This window comes from Pocillopora damicornis, chromosome 14 (genome assembly GCF_964200805.1).
Source record: "Pocillopora damicornis chromosome 14, jaPocDami1.2, whole genome shotgun sequence".
NCBI lineage: Eukaryota > Metazoa > Cnidaria > Anthozoa > Scleractinia > Pocilloporidae > Pocillopora > Pocillopora damicornis.
Window position 1 is genome coordinate 9901972 of NC_142683.1, and position 20372 is coordinate 9922343.

Consider the following 20372-nt stretch of genomic DNA (forward strand, 5'->3'; position numbering starts at 1 on the left):
TATTGTTAACTTTACGTGAAACAAAGACGCCTCGCAGTCTTTCAGTGCTGATCTTTAGAGTGTCCTTGGAGAGCAAAAAGCGTAAGACTCATTACGACCATTAAGTCCCATCTATGATGCTCTGTGTCCTGTTTAAATCATGATACTTAGGCGTGTGTCGTTTTGCCCCCCCCTCCCCCCTCTAGCGAAATTTTGTCCTAAAGAATTCTGTTCAACCCTTTCAACTCCTTCACCTGTACTAGTATACGTGGCATATGCAAGACAGAAAATTGTCATCCATTGACTGGTTGTGCACTGAATACGAATGACTAATTTCACTAGGGGACTGCACTTTCAATCAGTCTACTTTCGAAATAACCCACGTGGGTGTCAGTAAGACACGAAACGCTCGTATAGATAATGAGAAACAAATTCAGGCATGGTTTGGATGTATCTCTGAAATTCTTCCAAGGGAAACGTTGGCAGTGAAATTACCAACGAGTGGCAATTATACGTCCGTAATAATTTTATGTTCCACAATATTTCTGAATGCGAGGTTCATGACTAAGTTAAAAATCTGAACGTGGAAAAATCGACGAGGGCATTTCCCAGAAGTATGTCAAACTTGCTTCTAACCAGATTTATGACGCTTTGACAATAGACATCAATCAATAAATTGGTCAATAAATACTTCAGGTTCTTTTCAAAACTTTTGACAAGAAAGGAAACAAATTTGATTATTCCAATCATCGCCAGATTTACACACTTTCAGCTCTAACACAAATCTTTCAAGAAATAATTTGTGAGCAACCATCACATTATTTGAAGAAGCATTATCTCCCTTATCAACTTCATACGTATTAAGCGAGCGGAATATTTCCACAGCATAAGTTATGGCATGAATTGTTTATACTCCTAGGAAATATGTATAAAATAATATAGGTGTATGAGGGTTTTTCTTAGACTTTGGTACAGCCTTCGATACTTTAAACCATAATATTTTTCTAAAAAGAAATGGAAGATTATTTGCGAATTTGAAGTGCCTTCAACTATTTACTCAAAAGGTGACATGATACTGTGATAGGGAAGTGAAGAGAGGCCCTGTTGTGGTTGCCACCCATAATATCACTTCGTTGTTCTATCCGTATCAGGAATTTTTTTCGAAGGTACATGCTAGACAATCTTTTCACTCGATATTCAGTTACCGGATGTGATGTGATGATCTCTCTCAGTCGTGTTTATGACCGTCATCTGCAACATTGCAGAATAATTCTTGATCACTCTGAGAGGGGCCATCTTCTCGAGCAAGCTTCCTTAAACTCGAATGCAATTTGGAAAATACTTAATTGTTGTCTCCCAAGGCAAACACTCCTTCAAAAAGAGGGTCAGTTTCAACGAAAGATTTGTTGTAGCTGTATGTTTTAAAGTAAACTCTGTTAAATCAATCGTTTCTGAGGCTAACATTCAGTTACAGAATTCGGAAGGAAGGCTTTCTTTGGCTTGTATCGAAAGGAATAAATAATCCCAAGATTTAAATTCCCTCGAGCTTATAAGGAGCACAGAAGCAGGGAACAGCAGAAAGGCTGGATGACATTTGCTTGAGCCACAGACCAACCAAATTAGACTTTATACAACATGTAGGCTGTGAATCAAAGTAGGATACAACCATTAAAACTGCTCTCTCTGAAACATAAACTGTGACCTGTTGAGCTGTTGAGTAGGAGACGACAAAAAAAGCCATTTATTTTATTTCTACAAATAATCCTTTTATTTCAACCTGTTAGAACTATTTGTTTGTACATTTCTGGACTATGTTAGATTCATTGAATGACCAAACGGATCAGGATCATGGCAGAAATTTACTCGATTTGAATAGTTGTTCTGTCGATGGTCATGAAGCAAACAAATTTATAGGGTATGAAACCATTGGCAGCTTTTCTTGGATCACGGATCTTGTTTCCATTTCCATCAAGGTCAGTGGCAGGGGTGCCGCCAGGTTTGTGAGACCAGTATCCATTATTGTCCAATCGGTACCAATGGTAATCTTCAAGACCTCTTTCTAAAGGAAATAAAAAGCGATGAATTTCATAATAACTTTAACAACTTGTAAGTAATAGGAGTTACTCATAAGGTGTTTAGTCTCCTTCGCAGCCATTCTTTGGGAAGTCACGCCACGCCCATGAGGGAGCGCTGCGTGACAGTTCAAAGAAAGGCTGCGATGGAACTTAGTTCGGAGCGTCCTTAAATCTGGAAAAGTTAGGGTTTGTATCCTGCATGGCCGGAGTCATTATCCTGTTATGTTAAATGCCATAGTCCCTCCTCTCCACTTAGAATACCAGCTATAGACGATTGTTGTTCCTCTTGGCCGCTTCATTTTCGCTACAAAGGTTTCGCGAAATGTCCTACTATGAAGGGTTCGCTGAAACCCTCACCTCTGTCTCCTTCGCCAGTAGCCCTCACCACCAAAGTTATCGAGAAACCCCATAAGCTACCTACACTTACGTTTCATAACCATGTGGGTGGTAATCACATTTTTCATCTTCCAGTGCTATTGTCAATACAATATTAGGACTGCTTTAAAGTACCTACCAGTGGAAACAAAAAGTGCCGCCAAGTGTTCATCACCGGAAGGAGCGCACATGTGTTTTTTAGCTTCCTTGAAAACGCAACCATCGGCCTCTGCTAATCTTTTTACGTCTTCTCCATTATATGGACTTGGAAACGTTAACTTTGACTTTCTCCCGGGTTGTGCAAAGGTGTCTGTCCTGATTGTGCTTGCGTAGTTGTAACAGTTATTGAAATACACATGAATGCCGTCGTTCCATTTTTTGGGCTGATACCATGGCGCGTAACGTTTCATTCGATTTCTTTTCGCTGGTCTGACATTTTTACTCTGAATTTCTTTCATAACGACTCTGTTCAGCGCTGTCGAAACCTTATCAGGAGGGCCAGTCCCTAACAAGAGTTTCTGTAGCTCCTCTGTTTCAGGACCTACAATCAGTACCGATGGCTCATATTGCCCCTTCTTCACCTCCTGCACGACAAATCCCTCATATCCAAGCTTTGGTGGTGCTTCCTCAAGTTTGTATTTGTTCGCAGCTCTGAAAAGCCTTTGCGCTTCACTGAAGTTTGGGTCGTTCTGTCCAATCGTCCATTGTGGGTTTGGAGAGCCGGAAAATACCGCAAGAGTTACGATGAAACCATCTTCACCTAAAATAAAGATGAATTACCATAGCAATGCATCCTCCCTTTATGTAATTATTTACCTGAATCTCAGTAGAGTAGAGAAGTACCTGGAGGGATGTTACTTGTAGGACCATTTCCATTTACGGTACGCTGAAATGCCCTTTCACCTGATAGAAATAAAATATGTTGATTGAACCATTTTGAGGCCGATATAATGTTGTGAATGATCAAATTAGTTAGGTATGATTTAGTCATCATCGTTTATATTTCGCGTTTACTTCGTCCGTAGTTGTTTCGGTGAGTTTTCTAATAGCTACTATTTTATCTAACTTTCTTCAGTGGACGTGTTAAGTTTGTCAGTCTTCTTACCTTGCCTTGGATTCACACTGAAGTTCTTGTTTTGGCTTTGGCAGGGAGAGATTAATTGTGTGATTGGAATCATTAAGTGCGTTGTTATCCATCCATGAGACTCTTTTGAAAGTGTTTAGTTATTGTTGGCCAACATGTCCGTGCATGCCTACTGATGGTCGATATAAGATATTTTATGGTATATAGAGTTCGCGGTCAGGCGATCAGAGTTACTCTGAATATGTACGAGTAAATCAGAGATAGAAAATCGGAGTTAATCAGTCAGTCAGAGTCAGACTGGGGAAGAGAAGTGCGAGAAGTAAATCTTACGAAAGTAGAATTATAGTAAACATCGATGATTAAAGAAGACTGAACTATTTCTTAGAGCCTTTCGTGCGTGGTGCGCTCTGTAGCTAGTTTCCTCATTAACACACGCCAAAACAAATTATTCTTGAGTTTTTTGAAGTTTGAACCCTGCGATAGACGAACTCAATCTTCATGACTGACTTCAAATGTACTCTTCCATCCAGCTAAAGTGTAACGAGGAAATTCCATGAATTACAAGAACAGTTTGTAAGTATTGAACCAAACAGCGTAATAAACACGTAATAACTCGGTTATCTTATAGGAATGATCAATTGTGTCCTTTTATGATGATAGTAGTAACACCATCATAACCGTTTATTCTAAAGCTGACGGTCCCACTGAGCAGGGTGCAGCGAGTCATGTTCTGATTGGCTACTCGAGCGGGCAATATTGCCCGTTTTGATCCCGCGCAGAAAAAAAAAGCGTAGAACGGACTTACAAAGCTCGTAATCTTTGGACAATGTCGGTAACGGAGTCGCAAAAAAAAAAAAAAAAAAAAAAAATGGCCAAGACATTCAACGAATCCGACTTCTCCAAATTCGCAACCCCACTCAATTTTATTTTTGAAAAATTTATATGGAGAGCTTAGTTATTGAAATTAATGAACGCAATATTGATTAATTAGAACTGAAATGCATACGGCTTTGCGCTAAACAAAGTTTTTCTTTATATGTTTTTAAATCGTTAAGGAGAAGAAAAAAGCATGCGATTGTGTTTTCGTAACGCATTTGTGAATTGAAAACTAATATTCTTAATATGATGATAGTTCAAAAGGCTGATCAAGAACGAGAAGAGTATTTAAGAGTAGCTTGAGTTTCTTTTTTCCTATTAACAAAGAGGCCGAGATTGGTAGAAATGCTTCTGTGCCGAGAAGTAATTTAAAGCAATCTGTAAACAACTTAGACTTGGACTTGCTTGAATTCCAAAACACTATGATTCATGGCATCTCATGAACTGTATATGCATATGTATTAGCACCTCAAAACAGCTTGTCTGAGTTTGCAATTATTTCTTTACATTTAAATGGTTTAGTATTCATTCAATTAAAAAAAACCCCACAGAATTCAGCTAAGAGTGTTCTTAAATGACACCACTGTTTCAGTTATGAACAAAGTAATACGTTAGGTACACAGTTTAACTAGTCTACGAACCACAGTCGCCTTTGAAATTTTTCACCTTTTCATACCTTTGGTAATTCCTAGGAAACAAAGGGATATGAAAACCGCCCAAACTGTCTGGAAGTATCGTCCCATCGTCTTCTTGTTTCACTTGCTTCCAACGTGAACCCAGAAGTTTGGTCTTAAAGGAATTCACTGATTATCTATATATGTCAATATACCAAGCAGTTTTCTGCTCACAAGTGACATAATGAATATTTCGAATAAGCCGCATAAAGAATCTGTCAACCTGTTTCTCAGTTTGTTACTTCATGGTCAATTTGCTTCTAAGCAGATTATGTTAATGAGTCAGCAACCGGGTATCACTTGTTTTGTTAACGGGTTTTGAAGAAAATTTGTACAATTCTATGTTAAGTTTTATAGTTTGTTTCAAAGATATTTGATCTTGTCATGAGAACTTTGATCTTTATTTAAGTGGTGAGAACAATTCATTTTAAATCTTCATTTTCATTTTCGTACGGCCCGGAAACCACAAATTAGCTCAAACTAGTTAAAAAGCAGTGTAAAGTGTACGAGTTCCACAAATCGTGATACTGCTTTTCAACTCAACAAAGGTATGAAAAATTCCCCCTGAAATTACCCAAGTTTCATGTCTTAGATAGAGCTCTGTCATATAGAACTTGTAGCTATGCAACTTAACGTTCTTTTCTTTTAATTTTCCCGAGGATCAAATCTTGAACAATCAAGTGACCACTGTTTGATTCTATTATAGTTGTCGTTTGATATGGGTTTGTTCCATTTGTAGCTATCCTTAGTTCATTTTTCACCCAGGTCAGGCCAATGGAATGATGCTTTTAGCATTTGGATCATTCTTAATCTTGTTCCTGAAAATTTTCTGTTAACAAGTGACATATAGGTTGTTATAAATTCTAACACGACTCAGGCTATTTCGCTGTCACTTAGCTTAAGTGAAACACTGATAGATTTTGGGGTTGTGTATCTATTCACGTCAAAAATACCTTTCTTTGTCTAAACTTTTCTGTAGCCTTAATGAATGCACGGTACAATGGACATTTGTAGTCAGTTGAAGTAAATTTTTCCTTGAATGACCAACGATTTATATGTTCGTGGACAGAAAGACCCCGAGAGTTATTCGAGCGTGCAAAGTTAACCACAAGTCGAAGTCAAGGCAGAAATACTTATGCTCCGATGTATTGTATATCTTTGTTTTGATCTTCTTGATTCGGTAGATCTCTCTGCTTATTCTCCCCGAAATCATCAATTCCTAGATAATCTAAAAATCATCTACGAGCCCAACCGCCTTTATCGTTAGGCTGGTTATGTTCAATTGTCTTAAATGCTACGAGAAGCGCACCGCATCCACAACGAGCAAAAAACAAAATCTGTTATGCTTATAAAACTTTTCTCTTGAGTTGGGAGTGTTTTTTTGTTGTTGCTTAGAAAACAGATAATCGTTTCGAAGAAATTAGAAACATTAAGAAATCGTGTGTACGTCATATTGTCCTTACTGCGTGAGACCTTTGCGTGCAGTTTATTTCATTTGTAGAAGAAGTTTGTCGACTGAACAATCCAAGATAGCCATTATGAATAAAGGGGTAAGTTTCTAAAGAAACTGTGGTGCTGCGTTGGTGGGAGAGTATAGCAGGTAATTTAGTGTTAACAACTGGGTTGAAAACGTAAATTAGCCACCGTAAAGAGTAAAAAAGCTGACAGAGCGATCGCTCTGACGAAGGGCTAACGCTCGAAACGTCAGCTTTTTTACTCTTTACGGTGGTTAATTTACGTTTTCAACCCAGTTGTTAACACTAAATTACCAAGATAGCCATTACTTCGAGATAGTAATTTTAGAATGAACCAGATGCGTCGGTGTTTTTAACATTAGTTTGCTTCTTTCGTTTCATCAAGAGAAATGAACTCATTTAGCTTTCAAAACTAGTTTTCTTCAGAGGGGATTTTATATCAGCGCACATACAATTTGACGAAGGGGATTGGCCTGAGTTTCAGCGGCAGTGAGGAAGACCTAGACTTTTCGATTTATTAGGGTCATCCTCTCTCTGGTTATACTCATACAAAAGGCATCAGATGGAACCCCCTTGTGCTTTCAGTGAATTGTATTTTAAAAGCTTTCATTTCACTAAATAACTTAAAATAAGGAGTTTCCCACTCAAAAAGCTACACAAAATGAAAAAGCGAGAGTTATTTCGCCATTCTAAAGCAATGGTATCTTGTCAAAATTATAACGTGCGGGTAATGAATCAAATTTTTTTTGTAGCGAGCCTAGTTAAGATATAATTATCTAAAAAACTACAAAAAATAGTGATGAGCTGACGAGGAAGAAGCGGCAAAAGACAACATTGAACTGACAAAGATGTTCGTGTTCTCAAACAGTCATTTTATTTACTTCTTTTCAGGGCTAATTGTTGAAGTTTTAAGTTTGAGTTACACTTATGTAATATTGATCAGATTTCTTAACAGATACTTTTTAAACTCAAGCGATTTTTAGAGTGAACCTATTGATTTTCATGAAACAAACAAATTCATAGGGTATGAAACCATTGGCAGCTTTTCTTGGATCACGTATCCTGTCTCCATTCCCGTCACGATCAGTGGCAGGGGTTCGGCCAGGTTTGTGAGACCAGTATCCATTATTGTCCAGTCGGTACCAGTGGTAATCGTTGACAATCCCTGTGAAAGTAAATATGAACTGATCATACTCACGACAATAAAAAGGGTCTTTTTGAAACAAATCTCATGCATTAGGGCTTCCTGTACTAGGTTTTGAGAAACATCCCTTTGAAATCCCTTGCAGCATGAAAACTGATTTTGCGGGAGTTTCATTTTATTTTAGTTTCGTGTTGCTTACTTCTTTTTTCCCATAAGCCTTTTCACCCGAGTTGCATTAATATCGTTCGAGAAAAGTCTGAAAGTGCTAAAGACTAATGTCCATTCTCGAGAAAATCTTTATGCTTCTGTAAGTTTGCAAGTATGCAAGCTTTATAACTAAGATGGACCACGAGGTTAGTCATTCTTGCGACGTTTATAAGGCTAACCGATAATTAGTCAGTAATGTTGTAGGTACTTACTAGTGGAAACAACTAAAGCCACAAGGTGTTCATTACCAGAAGGAGCAGACATAGTTTTCTTGGCCTTCACAAAAACACACCCATCCGACGTTGCTGATTTCTTCACGTCATCTCCGGTAAAAGTCCACGGAAGCGGTTTCCTCGTCGCTTTCCCGGGCTGTGCAAAGGTGTCAGTCCTGTTTGTGCTTGCGTAGTTGTAGCAGTTGTTTAACAGCACGTGGACATTGTCGTTCCATCTTCCGGGCTGATAAGGGGGTGCGTAACGTTTCGCTCTACTTCTTTTTACGGCATTGACATTTCCACTCCGAATTTCTCCTTCGACGATATTGTTGAGACTCGTCGAAATCTTATTAGGAGGGCTGGTCCGGAGTAAGAGTAGCTGCAGCTCCTCTGTTTCAGGACCCACAATCAATACCAATGGCTGGTAATGTCCCTTCCTTACCTCCTGTACTACAAATCCCTCGTATCCGAGCTTTGCTGGTGCCTCCTCCGGTTTATGTTTTTCCGCATTTTTGTAAAGGTTTTGTACCTCACTGAACTTTTCGTCATCCTGTCGAATCGTCCATTGTGGGTCAGGAACACCGGAAAGTACTTCCAAAGTTATGATGAAACCGTCTTCACCTAAAACAAAGAGAAATTATATAGGCAATATGTCTCCTATAAATGTTTCTACTGAAGTCTTTGCTGATTTAAGAGATACCTGGAGGTATGCTACTTTCAGGACCATTTCCACTGGCAGTGCCCTCAGGTGCCTCTTGACCTGATGAAAATCAAACAAACGAGCATTATTTACTGGGGTGACCACTGAATACTGCGGTGGAGTATCCCCTTCTTGGTCATGCAAATTTTTGTAGGGGAATAAGTAACTTTTACCGGAAGGTTCATTTTCTTAACCGAACTCACTGATCCATATCACTTCTATTAAGTTGAGGTATGTAGCATGAATGTGTGCTTTTGATGACGGGTTGGCATAATAAACGGAGGTCAAAAGCAATTGTTTTTAACCAGCTGGTTATATCAACAGGGTGGTACTAAACTGACCTACAGGTGTAGTTCTTAAAGTAAATTAAACTAGAAGACAACTAATTCGTTGCGGATTTGATCCCCTCAAATCTATTTGCGAGTTGAAATTAAGTGTTGGTTCCCTACAGTAAAGTCACCTGCTGATATGCTGCTGCAACTTATCAATTTATTGTGACATAATTCTTTCAGTTCCCGAGTATCTTTCTTGATTCGTAAACGAAGAAGCCTACAGTTCTACAAATTTTTACCGTGTGCTCATAAAGGATTTGGAATTTGGCCGTTTTGGAATTTGGCCGTTTTGGAATTTGGCCGTTTTGGAATTTGGCCGTTTTGGAATTTGGCCGTTTTGGAATTTGGCCGTTTTGGAATTTGGCCGTTTTGGAATTTGGCCGTTTTGGAATTTGGCCGTTTTGGAATTTGGCCGTTTTGGAATTTGGCCGTTTTGGAATTTGGCCGTTTTGGAATTTGGCCGTTTTGGAATTTGGCCGTTTTGGAATTTGGCCGTTTTTCCCCCTGTGCAACTGAACAATTTTTTAGAATACTAGGAGTTGGACCGATCTGCTATTTTAAGATCTTCCGATCCACACACTCAAATATGCTGTAAATAACCTTGTAAAATAGCTTGCTAAAGTTTGAAGTTCCTTTTTTGCTTTTAAAGACTTAAACAGAAATATTCTATTTCATATCATGAAACACAACCTACTTCAGCTTTTAAGGTTTTTTTCTTGAAACCACTGCCTAAATTTAGTATTATGTAAAATTATCTTTTTTATGAACACAATTTAGCAACCCTGCCAATTTCCATAGTTTTTGAAAAGTTTCCCCTCTGCATACCTTTACCAATTCCTAGAAAACAGAGGGATATGAAAACCGCCCAAACTGTTGGGATGTATCGCCCCATGGTCTTCTTTTTCACTTTTACCCAACGTGAGCCGTGAAGTTTTTAATTAAATACCCTGGTTAGCTATTTATGCCAACATACCAGAAAGTGTTCTGCTCACAAGTGACATAATGAATATTTCGCATAAGCCGAATAAAGAGTCTTCATAAAGTCAACCTGTTACTCAGTATGTCACTTCATGGTTGGTTTACCCCCGAGCAGATTATGTAAATGAATCGCCATACTGGTATCATTATCTTTTCAGACAGGTTTAAAGAAAAGATCTTAAGTTTGACGCTATTTTGTCTACTTATTATTCTTCCTACTCACATATTGGTTAGACTATCCTGTTAGAGTCGATTAAGAATGCTCTACTCGTAATGAGATTAGTAAAAAAACTAGGAACTATTTTCCAGATCTTGTAATTTGAAATAATTTTGTTAAATTATCAAGAACTGGTAGTCACGGTAGTTAGTTGTACGCTTTTCCGACAGACTCGAGAAAGGAAAAAATTGTTCATGTGTAAAATTCCTCAGATTCATATGTCTGCTGAAGCTTCATCATATATCGCACCCGTGGACCTTGAAAATTGACGCGACTACTTTGGTGATTTCTAAGGGATATTATTCAAACTGTACTTCAAATTCATTCCCCATCAGTAACTTGCTTTTCTTTGCTTACCTACTTGCTTTTTGATCCTTAACGTTCATGTTAAATAAATTATGTTTTAAAATAGAATTGATGTCTCTCTTAATCCTCTTTAATCTTGTCTCTGTAAACGACATCCTCTCGTGATCAATTTTTAGCACTTTTTTATAACTCTCTAATCTGTCAGCAGTAAAGTGGGGCACACATCGACAACAAATGTTTTCATCGGTTAACGTCAAAAATGTGCACCCAGCGCAGCGTTCAAGAAAGCGTAGAACATCCAAAAATCATGCAGTGGGGGTGGTACTCAAGAAATTTACAGATCAGAGTGAATCAAAATTGACTTTCTCGAATGAATACGATCCTTGATGCACCCGAGCATGGAAAACTGGCTAAAAGCGACAGTCAAAGCAGAAATTTTTATGCTCTGATGCAGCGCATTTCTGCTTCGCTTAGGCTTTTTCGTTAGGGTCCCTTGAACTAAAGATATTTTGGAAATACTTAATCCATTTTAAAATACAACCGCAAATTCATCCAAATATTAAGCCATATTATTTTTCATGTGTAAAATGTGATACCTTGACATTCGCCGCTAAGAGATCATAACGGGACAGAGAAGGAGGCTTATGGTCCAGGCCTTGGGATATGTCAATTTCGCTAAGGTTTTTTATAGATAGTCCACCATTGACAAAAATCCATGCGTGTGTTTTACATGTAAAACTAACTATTGAAATCGATGACGGTTATATAGATAAAACACAGGATAACCAAATTTTCAGACAACCCAAACATTACGAAAACTTTTTTCCTTGTACAAACCCTCATAAAATAAAACTTGTTGTAACAAATCCCCTCCATGCTGCGAGGCGAGAGTCACATTTCGCTAAATCCGAAACGAATGTTGTATAATTGTTTATTCGTAGGTGTCACCTACCGCCTTTCGTTTCGTATATGGCCTTTGCCAATTTCCGTCCTCCTTTAGTGATCCTCGTACGCCTGTGAGTTAGATTGATGTATCGACGAACAGCAATGAGATTGGTTCTTTTTTATATCAAACTGACCTCGGCAATAAAAATCTACATTAGGAAACCACAATGCTTTCCACCCCAAGCTAAAAATACGTGACCTTAGTGCATTCGTTAAGTGCGAAATTTGTGCGTGATATTTATAGGGCGTCTTAAGCGCATAAAAGGACAGAACTTCCCGTAAGGCTCGAACTTTGGGTTACAGTGTAATCATATGTTTTGGGTGAAAACGTTTCTGCAAATGTCCAACAAAAGAAGTCTGGATTTAGTGAAGATCCTCTCTAAGATTCTAGTCATACTTTATGAATTCAATTTTCATCGAAAAGGGGCTGTAGCTAACTTATATTACAACAATAGAGCTATAAAAACAATAAATTTCGCAAGTATATTGTATAACCTTGTGGATATCAGTGAAATAGTTTTTGCTACTTTTTTTTAGATTGATTTCATAAATAGAAATCGAAAAACCATACTTTAAAAATTTCCTCTACACAATTTCGGAATCTGGAAAGAAATGAAGGGACAGCTAGAAAACACGCCAAAGTATGGGAGATGACTTGTTCTACATAGAAACCGAAGAGAAACGGCAGTTCATCCATGGTGAGATTCAAGAGTGTTACATACGGCAGCCAAACGAGTGACTGTGATGACTTGGGAATAGGTAAGTGGATTTGGGCGCCATCTGGCGCGCAGCATCCAGATGGGTGTCCACGTTGGAGGGGCTATCTATCTGGTGTTCAATAGGGCGATCGACACGGAGCAAATTAGCCCCTCAGATTTCAAATCGTCCAAAGCTGTTTTGTGACGGTCTTCAAGAAAGCTTATCTTGATCTGAAGTCGGATATAAAATCTGGTGCACTCTCTCTGTCTGATTCTCGTTTTTTTTCGCGCAATAGTATTTTGCATATTTAGACCACCTTGAACTTACCACAGGCTACTACACAAATCTAGAGGTCTGAACGTGCAACTGACATTTTTTCTAGGTCATTGATCGTCCAACTCAACCGGTCACTTGAATGGTAATTATCTACCTGTTTGGCCCTGAGGGAGACTTTGCAAGCTTGTGACTCTTAAAACGATGGAGTTTTCTATTTATAGAAATGATTAGCATCAATATAAGCGTGATCAAGTCTATATCAGATCAGGGCTAGTCATATGATCGAGGCTTTTGAGCTCAAGTGTTAAAACAACATCTGCATCGTCAGAAAATATTTTTAATAAGCTTACAAATGGGTAAGTCATTGCTTTGTTTGTATTTTTGGTTTATACTATACTTACTATTTACAATGGTAACTTAAGTTACATCATTTATGATAACAACCTTACACGCGTAATACGGTTTACTTGCTGGCCTAAAATGATTAGCTTCAAACATTGATACCTCAAAAGGATGAAATGATTGCACCACTGACTCTTAAAATATATGAATCTCTTATAAATAAGTAAAAGATGAAAATAATAAACTATCTTTAACATATGTATAATTTGTGGAGGAAGTGTGGCAGTGTTAAGGGGACTGGACGTATGAATCTGGTGGTCCAAGGTTCAAGCCCTCTACTCTACTACTCACGGAATTAATTTTGTTCTTGGTTGCCCCGAGTTCAACTCCTAGGTTGCACTTTGTATTTAGCCATGAATAACTGGCTCTATGTCTATTTATAATGTTTATTTACAATTTGTCTGTAGTGGCCCCGAAAGACACGTTGTGGAATTGTATTAGGTATTAGCCTTCTTAGAGTGGATACTAGGATGTGGTGCGAAGTGTCGACTTCGACTTAATTAAAGATATATAAGGGAGAGTGTGTACCCTGTTACTCTAGTTGTTTTGTTATAAATAGCATCAAGCCTAACACAAGTAGCACGTCTAAATTTTCCGAGGCAGGTGAGTCCTTGCTACCTCAGGATACACGTCTACCGTCCTAGGGACCAACGTCTTCGGCTTTTCTACGGATTCATATCTTCCACCCTGGAAGAGTCTGTCAACTACACGCCTCAGGCTCGTGGGTCACAAACATCTCTCGCGTTTTCCCACCATCCCTCTTTGTTTATAAAAGAAAAGTCGTTCACCTTGTCATTTAAACTAATAACTTTATAATTATAGTTAGCGGAAATTGTAAATCAGTTACAGCGATTGAAGGTAAATTGCCATAATTTTATTTTCCTCACAACGTTTGCAAAGAGATCTATAGTAGGGAAGTTTTTTTAAAGTTGGATGAATTTTTCAGGATCACCAACGAATGATGAAATGCGGAGTTTGGAGTGTTTGTGACTTGAATACTAGTGTTTTTTGCTCCCTTGAAATGGGGCGCACTTTTGAGTACTTTTGAAAATCAGACCGCATTAAAGATAATCATCAAATAACCATAACAAAACCAAACATATTCTTTACAATAATTTAGTCTAGAAATAGGCATCTGAATATCGATTAGTCGATGAATATCTTAACAAATTGGCAAATGATAAAATTTTGTGCTTTTGCGGGTAACATATGAAATAAAAAAAGATTAAAGGCTTCGCAAGATTAAGTTTTGAAAAAAAGGAAAAATATCAGTACAGTGCAGCTCAGGGCAGCAAATAATCCTCAAACAAAACTGCAAATTATCCAAACGGAAGACAGCAAATGATCCCGTTAAAAAATCAGGAATAACATGCATGAATGAATGGATAAGGAAGTGAACCGGTTCCGTGTGACATCAAATGTCGATTTCATACCTTTAGTTGCACTTATTTAAAACACAGCTATCACGACGAATTAAAAGTGATAAAAGACTCGGCTCACTACAAGTGAAAGCTGAAAAAAAGCATCTCTCCTCAATAATAACTGGAAAAATTGAGAAGTCAATACAGACATATGGTAACAGTATTTTAAAGGCCGTAATCATAAAAAATTTTACTGAAAATGAATCCCCTCTTAACCGAAAACTTTTTCTCCCTATCGTTAAAACCCAAAAACTAAGAGTTGAGTGTGGCTTTCAGATAAATTAATCCTTGAACGAAAACTGTTCAAATCAATCTCAGTCATCAAACCGCTCGCATACTCGTCATATTTTGTTTGTTGCCTTGAACTTTTCTTACAGAACTTCATTGTCATGGACGGTGTTCGCGTTCTCTTCCTGTTTTTGGTTGAATTCAATTAATTCAAATAGTTTACCCTTCAATTGCACCTTTAATCATAACCATTACAATCTCCTCAAATGTGATTGGTGCATCAGCTGCTTTATATTCCACTTATCACTCTGTTTAGTTGTAATCGGACAGTATAGTCGGACCGTTGGCTGTAATCGGACACCTGTAATCGGACAGATTACAACCAATCATACTAAGTTCACTCAGCTAAATCCACCAATCACAGAATTGATCACAATAACCATAGCAACAACCACTTACCCTGAAAAAAAAAAAAAAAAAAAAGAAAAAAGAAAAAAGAAAAAAACTGGGAAATTTCCAGATTTTTTGCTTCAGACATTGTCCCCACTAGAGATGTTTGTCTCAAATGTATTTTCTTTTTCGGAAATTATAATGGTTATGATTTACTCACTCCTCTGGGAAGGCCATCATCTGAGACACTTCGGCCTCTTAGCCGAAAACTTTCAAATGCATTTTAAATTCATTCCCAGTGTTGTTAAAATTGTGAAAAGTATTACAAAGTGCGACAGAACAGGTGCAATGAGGAGTCTCACCATGGAAAAAACTCTTTGCAGCTCTTCCTTTAATTAATTGTACAACTCTATGAACTGCCTAAAATGCGTCAATCTTCGTGTTTGGCCGCAATTTATTTTAATGAGTATTCATCTGTTAGCGTAAATTCATTTCTCGCATCTCTACGAGTAAATTTGATAACAATCTTTAAGGGGGTCTGAACTGAAGGGGTTATTCTCAATCTTGCTTTACTTCGCGCCGAAGGGGAACTTGGAGTCGGCGGACGTGGAATTACTAACAAACTGGATAAGAGGCCCAATAATGCTAGTTTTGTTTTTTTTCGAGCTTGGCGAATATTTCATCTTTTATATTTTTTTTTCCAATCTAGTATCTTTTTCGGCCCATGTGGTATTTTCCTTTTACAGTTTTAATGTTTCATTTGCCTTTTTTTCTATTATCAACCTGTGGACAACTTGTGGAATTTTTAGACAGAACAGCAGTTGCCTGACAATTTATTTTACAGCGGTATTAAATCATCTCCTGGTAATGGAGCCTACGAAAATTGAAGCAGGAGTTTCCATCAAAATAAAGCTAAAATTTTGACGACCAAGAAGGCGAAAATAAATAAAGTAAAAGGCTATAGTTTGTAAAATACCCAAGAGAAAGCGGGATCAATAGTCTTATAAGGATGTCTTAGGTCTAATAGTGTAAATCATAATTTGTTCATTAACTTCGTAAATCGTAATTTTTTTTATGTATGCGAGGTTCCAGTTACTTCAAATTTCCGGGTCGATTATTTTGTATTGGCTGCTTTTTTGTGTCTGGTCAATGTCTCTCCTTGTTTAAAACATAAGCACTGTAACTCAAGATATCTTAGGAAAGCGCAAAGTTGCATAGTCTAAACTAAAGGAAATATTTCTTAGACGACGGCGTGAGCAACATTCAAACCAAAGTTTTAAACGACCAAAAGCGGTACATTCCCACGGTAAGTACGCCCCTTTACGTACGCGTTCCCTTTAGTTTACAACATTTAGGACATTTCCAATTCGAAAGTCCGTGATGCTGTAGGAAGGGACTGATTTCTCTTGTACGTGCTGTATGATTAATTTGGGCCCCTGAAATAAGGTTTCGTTATGAAAGAACAACGAAAAAATATAAATCGTTTTTGGAAATGTGATCAATTTATTATCAGCTGGGCAAGCCAGGTTGTAACATCACTTGAAAGCATACTTTGCAACTTACAAAGGACAACGGGTAACGAGACAATTATTCTGCCAGATATTATTCAGTATCCCTGTATGGTTACATTGTTTCTATTAATGGTCATAAAGGAGACAAATTTATAATCGAAGTAGCCATTTACAGCTTTTCTTGGGTCACGAATACGGTTTCCTGCTCCATCCACATTTGTAGCAGGAGTTTGTCCAGCTTTGTGAGACCAGTATCCATTATTGTCCAATCGGTAAAAGTGAAAATCACGATCAAAATAATCATTTGGATCGCCTGTGGAAAGAGAGAGAAGAACACTGAGCTGGTATTTTTAAATAACTTATAAACGTGGTATAAGTACGATATAAAGGCGAACGATACATAGATATAGTTTGTGATCTCTGTTTAAAAAAAGTGTGATGTTCGAAACCCATACACTCCTTGTTTCTTGTTGCAAATGTTTTTGTTCTTGTGGGATACAGATTAGAGTACTTGTACACCAGGTAATTACGAAAGTGATTTTCGATTTCAGTTGAATTCTGGAATAAAATAGGAAAAGTAGAATGGTACAAATAGTAATGTATTAATATGGTAGGTTGCCTACCTTTATAAGAGCATGAGCTTTCAACCAAAAAATAAATGCTGCACATGATTTAATTATTGAGAGTTCAATACAATTGCCAAATTTTGTAATCCAACGATGCACCTTTACTTACCAATGTAGACAAACAGTGCAATCAGATGTTCTGGTCCCTTTGGGGCGCACATGTGTTTTTTTGCTACCAGGGAAACACATCCATCAGCTTCTGTAGCTCGTTTCATGTCTTCGGCGGTAAATAGAAAAGGGTATGGCTGTCCCGCTCCAAAGCCAGGCTGTGCAAAAGTGTTGTTCCGGATCGTGCTTGCGTAGTTATAGCAGTTGTTTCTCCGCACATACGCTGGTCCGTTCCAATGACTCGGGTCGTACCATGGAGCATATCGTTTTCTTCTCCTACTCATCGCAGACACGTTTCCATTTCGGATTTCCATCTCCACGATGTTTCTCACATTGGACGATATTTTACCCTCTGGGCTGCTGCGAAGTAACATCAGTTGTAAGCTCTCTGTTTCAGAACCAACCACCAGCTTTTGCGATTGCTTCTGTCCTTGTTTCACCTCTTGTACCACAAATCCTTGGTATCCGAGTTTTGGAGGCGCCTCATCTGGTTCGTACAAGGTGGCACTGTTTAAGGAAGCTATGATTTCTTGGTAATTTGAGTTCCCTTGTTGGATCGTCCAACTTGGGTCACGTACGCCAGAAAACACTTCCAATACGACGTTAAGGCTGTCTGCACGAAACAAATGATTCAAGAATTAATGAAAGCAGTTGAATCACATGAACACATCTGTGAATCTAGATCTACCTTACCTTCAGGGTTGTCGTTTTTGTTTTTGCGTCCTTTAGGTTTCTTTCCTGTTGAATAAGGAATGATATCAATGATGACACGCTTTGGGAAGACAAAAGCTTTGCTTATCTCACGCGACCGGGCGCTTGGCCAGGTTTTTTTTTTTAGCTTTTCCAGCAATGTTTGAAATTATAACACACAACACAAATAAGATCATTTGTTAAGAGTCGGGGAGACCAACAGATCAACCTATTCCGGAGAGCAACCTATTCAAAAATAGGAAAATATAAGTAAAACAGGGTAACAAAATCTTTAACCTAGTGCAGTGCCCTGAACAAAGACAATGATAAACATCAACGAAACGATCCAACGCCACATTGTGTGCTCGACTATTTACGTGATTTGAAGTGCTTCTTCTTGATCCCGTTAAAATTAGGATATGAGTACCGGACGAAGAAGCTAACTCCTTATTTATAGTTAAGTTAGATTCTTAAGTGGGCGTTCGAGTACTCTGAGAAATGAATGCGTGGGTTTGAGATTTATTCGCAGAGCAAAGATACATGCCATAAAATGACTTATTATCTATGAGGTCTTCCGACGTCTAAAAGCTTGTAGATGCACTATTTAATGTTTTTTCTCACGGCAGCAACATATAGTCCCCAAAAGAAGTCGCTCAATTCTAATGTAGACCTCAAGTAAAATGTGAGGTTGACGTTGAAATGTTCTAACTTATGAGCCAGTCGGTTAACAAGCGAGGATCAGGGCAGAAATATCCCATGGATTACGTTATTGTTCAGGGGACATATCAGTTTTTCGCTTAAAATATGGCGTGGGATTCCCTCGTAACAGGCGAAGTTTTTCCCATTATTGTTCATTGACAAGCTTTTTGATTAGAGTTTGAGCAGTGACGCAGCAAGAGCCACAGAAATGTATAGCTCCACCGCCTTCTTTTTGATGAACAACACGATAAAAACGCTAGTTACACTCGTTATGATCCTTCTGGTCTTGGACTTATCGTTATGCAATTCGATCGCAAAGTTGGCCTGAGTCTGAGTAGTTCGTTAGTATTGTATTAGTATCACTAGTATCAGTCAGCAAAAAGACTCTGGCTTAACCAATATAAGCATTCCTCTTAATTTCTTCTTGCCATTAGTTTTGTTCTTCATTATCGAAGAGTCCCACATGACTATCCCATGAGGTAAATATAATGCATGTAGGTATCTACATGCCTTATATTTTTAGTGAAGATAAGTCTCCCACTTAAAGAGATATCTAAAAGTATGGTGAAATTACTCTGTTGAACTAGGATTTTCGGGGACTTCAGCAGAGTATCCTATAATTTCTTAGCTAACTAGTATCATTTCAAGCACCGTTTTATTACCTTGTCAGATATCTATCGATAAGAGGCTCGAGTCCATAGAAAGTCCTCTAGCACTACATTAATTTCAGTTTCTGTTATACCAGTTATTAAGTTTCAATAGTTAATTGAAACTGTTCAAAATATGATTTTTATTACATAGAAAAAGTTTAGACAGTATTAATTTCACGAGAACTCTTTTTTCAGCTTAGCTCTTACTGACAATCCCCTACATACATTTCCCTTTGAAACATTAGATAGTGGAGCTCTTAAAAGATTTCACCAAATGGTCAGTCGATTAATTGTCAAATATCATATTCTGTGTTTGATGTAGAGAATTCAAGCAAAGGTCAACAACACGGTGCTCTTTTTCCATTTTCTAAGTATTTATCAATGCAACAGATGATAGTAAGTTAAATGTGATGCCATTTCAACCTGTTCCGAGCGGCTGGTGGTTCTCGTCCAACTGAAAGCATGGCACAAGCTAGCTGCTTCTAAACACACTTAGGATGTGGAGAGCAAAGTAAAAAACTGATCAAGCATTCTGTGCTACCGTTTGCATCTTATGAAACCGCTGAGAATGAAGAAGACATGTAAATATATTGACGTTCACTCGGACTTGATTAAAAAAATTGAACACGGCTGAGTTACGTTTTACCAGTCAAAACTTTCGACAGAGCAGAATATCAGAAATGATCCTTTTTTTAATGGATACCATAAGTAGGAGCACTATGTTAGTGTCCGCAGAAATAAATGCTATCGCAAATTAAGAGCAAAAAAATGCAAGTTGGGATTACTGGATCTCTTTTGGATGTGGGGTTAGTTTTCAGCGCGTTGGGTTTTAGTTTAACTCAAATTGTGCCCGGTCGGTTTGGATGGCCGATAAAAAATACATCAACCAAATTATTTTAACTTTTTTATCTCGCACCATCTACTCAAATGTGAAATTGTCTTTAGGGACAATGTGGGATTCGAGGCTTAAAATCCTCAACTGGTCTGTATTTTTTACGGCACAACAGTTTAGCACAGCTGACTAAGTTGATTATGCATATCTATGCCCTGAATATGATTTCTAGGTTCTTTGCGACAGGTTGATCTAGTGAAC

The 20372-nt window shown here is 38.0% G+C and overlaps 3 protein-coding genes across 3 annotated transcripts; all 3 read right to left on the bottom strand.

The window, feature by feature from the left end:
* Nucleotides 1-1719: 1719 nt before the first annotated feature.
* LOC113668855 (uncharacterized) lies at nt 1720-5196 on the bottom strand. Its single transcript, XM_027184808.2, has 4 exons — nt 5066-5196; nt 3273-3332; nt 2569-3189; nt 1720-2038 (listed from the first exon to the last, which is right to left on the bottom strand). The coding sequence occupies exons 1-4, from the start codon at nt 5130-5132 to the stop codon at nt 1839-1841; spliced, it is 948 nt and encodes a 315-aa protein (XP_027040609.2). The 5' UTR covers nt 5133-5196; the 3' UTR covers nt 1720-1838.
* A 2193-nt stretch (nt 5197-7389) lies between these two features.
* LOC113668856 (uncharacterized) lies at nt 7390-10081 on the bottom strand. The gene is made up of 4 exons (XM_027184809.2): nt 9959-10081; nt 8802-8861; nt 8102-8722; nt 7390-7703 (listed from the first exon to the last, which is right to left on the bottom strand). The coding sequence occupies exons 1-4, from the start codon at nt 10023-10025 to the stop codon at nt 7507-7509; spliced, it is 945 nt and encodes a 314-aa protein (XP_027040610.2). The 5' UTR covers nt 10026-10081; the 3' UTR covers nt 7390-7506.
* Nucleotides 10082-16475: 6394 nt separating this feature from the next.
* LOC113668850 (uncharacterized) lies at nt 16476-18409 on the bottom strand. The gene is made up of 4 exons (XM_027184802.2): nt 18228-18409; nt 17934-17978; nt 17242-17853; nt 16476-16819 (listed from the first exon to the last, which is right to left on the bottom strand). Exons 1-4 carry the CDS (start codon nt 18286-18288, stop codon nt 16602-16604), a joined length of 936 nt encoding a protein of 311 aa, XP_027040603.2. The 5' UTR covers nt 18289-18409; the 3' UTR covers nt 16476-16601.
* Nucleotides 18410-20372: the final 1963 nt, after the last annotated feature.

Bases quoted from the DNA above. Each gene is read 5' to 3' on its own strand.
- LOC113668855 (XM_027184808.2), bottom strand. From the start codon at position 5,132: ATGGGACGATACTTCCAGACAGTTTGGGCGGTTTTCATATCCCTTTGT. The intron at 3,333-5,065 runs GTATGAAAAGGT...TATTTCTATCAG, and splicing joins TTTCCTAGGAATTACCAAAG to GTGAAAGGGCATTTCAGCGT. The intron at 3,190-3,272 runs GTACTTCTCTAC...TCTTTATTTTAG, and splicing joins TACAAGTAACATCCCTCCAG to GTGAAGATGGTTTCATCGTA.
- LOC113668856 (XM_027184809.2), bottom strand. From the start codon at position 10,025: ATGGGGCGATACATCCCAACAGTTTGGGCGGTTTTCATATCCCTCTGT. The intron at 8,862-9,958 runs GTATGCAGAGGG...GATTTTCATCAG, and splicing joins TTTTCTAGGAATTGGTAAAG to GTCAAGAGGCACCTGAGGGC. The intron at 8,723-8,801 runs GTATCTCTTAAA...TCTTTGTTTTAG, and splicing joins TGAAAGTAGCATACCTCCAG to GTGAAGACGGTTTCATCATA.
- LOC113668850 (XM_027184802.2), bottom strand. From the start codon at position 18,288: ATGTGGCGTTGGATCGTTTCGTTGATGTTTATCATTGTCTTTGTTCAG. The intron at 17,979-18,227 runs GTTAAAGATTTT...CTTATTCAACAG, and splicing joins TGTTCAGGGCACTGCACTAG to GAAAGAAACCTAAAGGACGC. The intron at 17,854-17,933 runs GTAAGGTAGATC...TGTTTCGTGCAG, and splicing joins CAAAAACGACAACCCTGAAG to ACAGCCTTAACGTCGTATTG.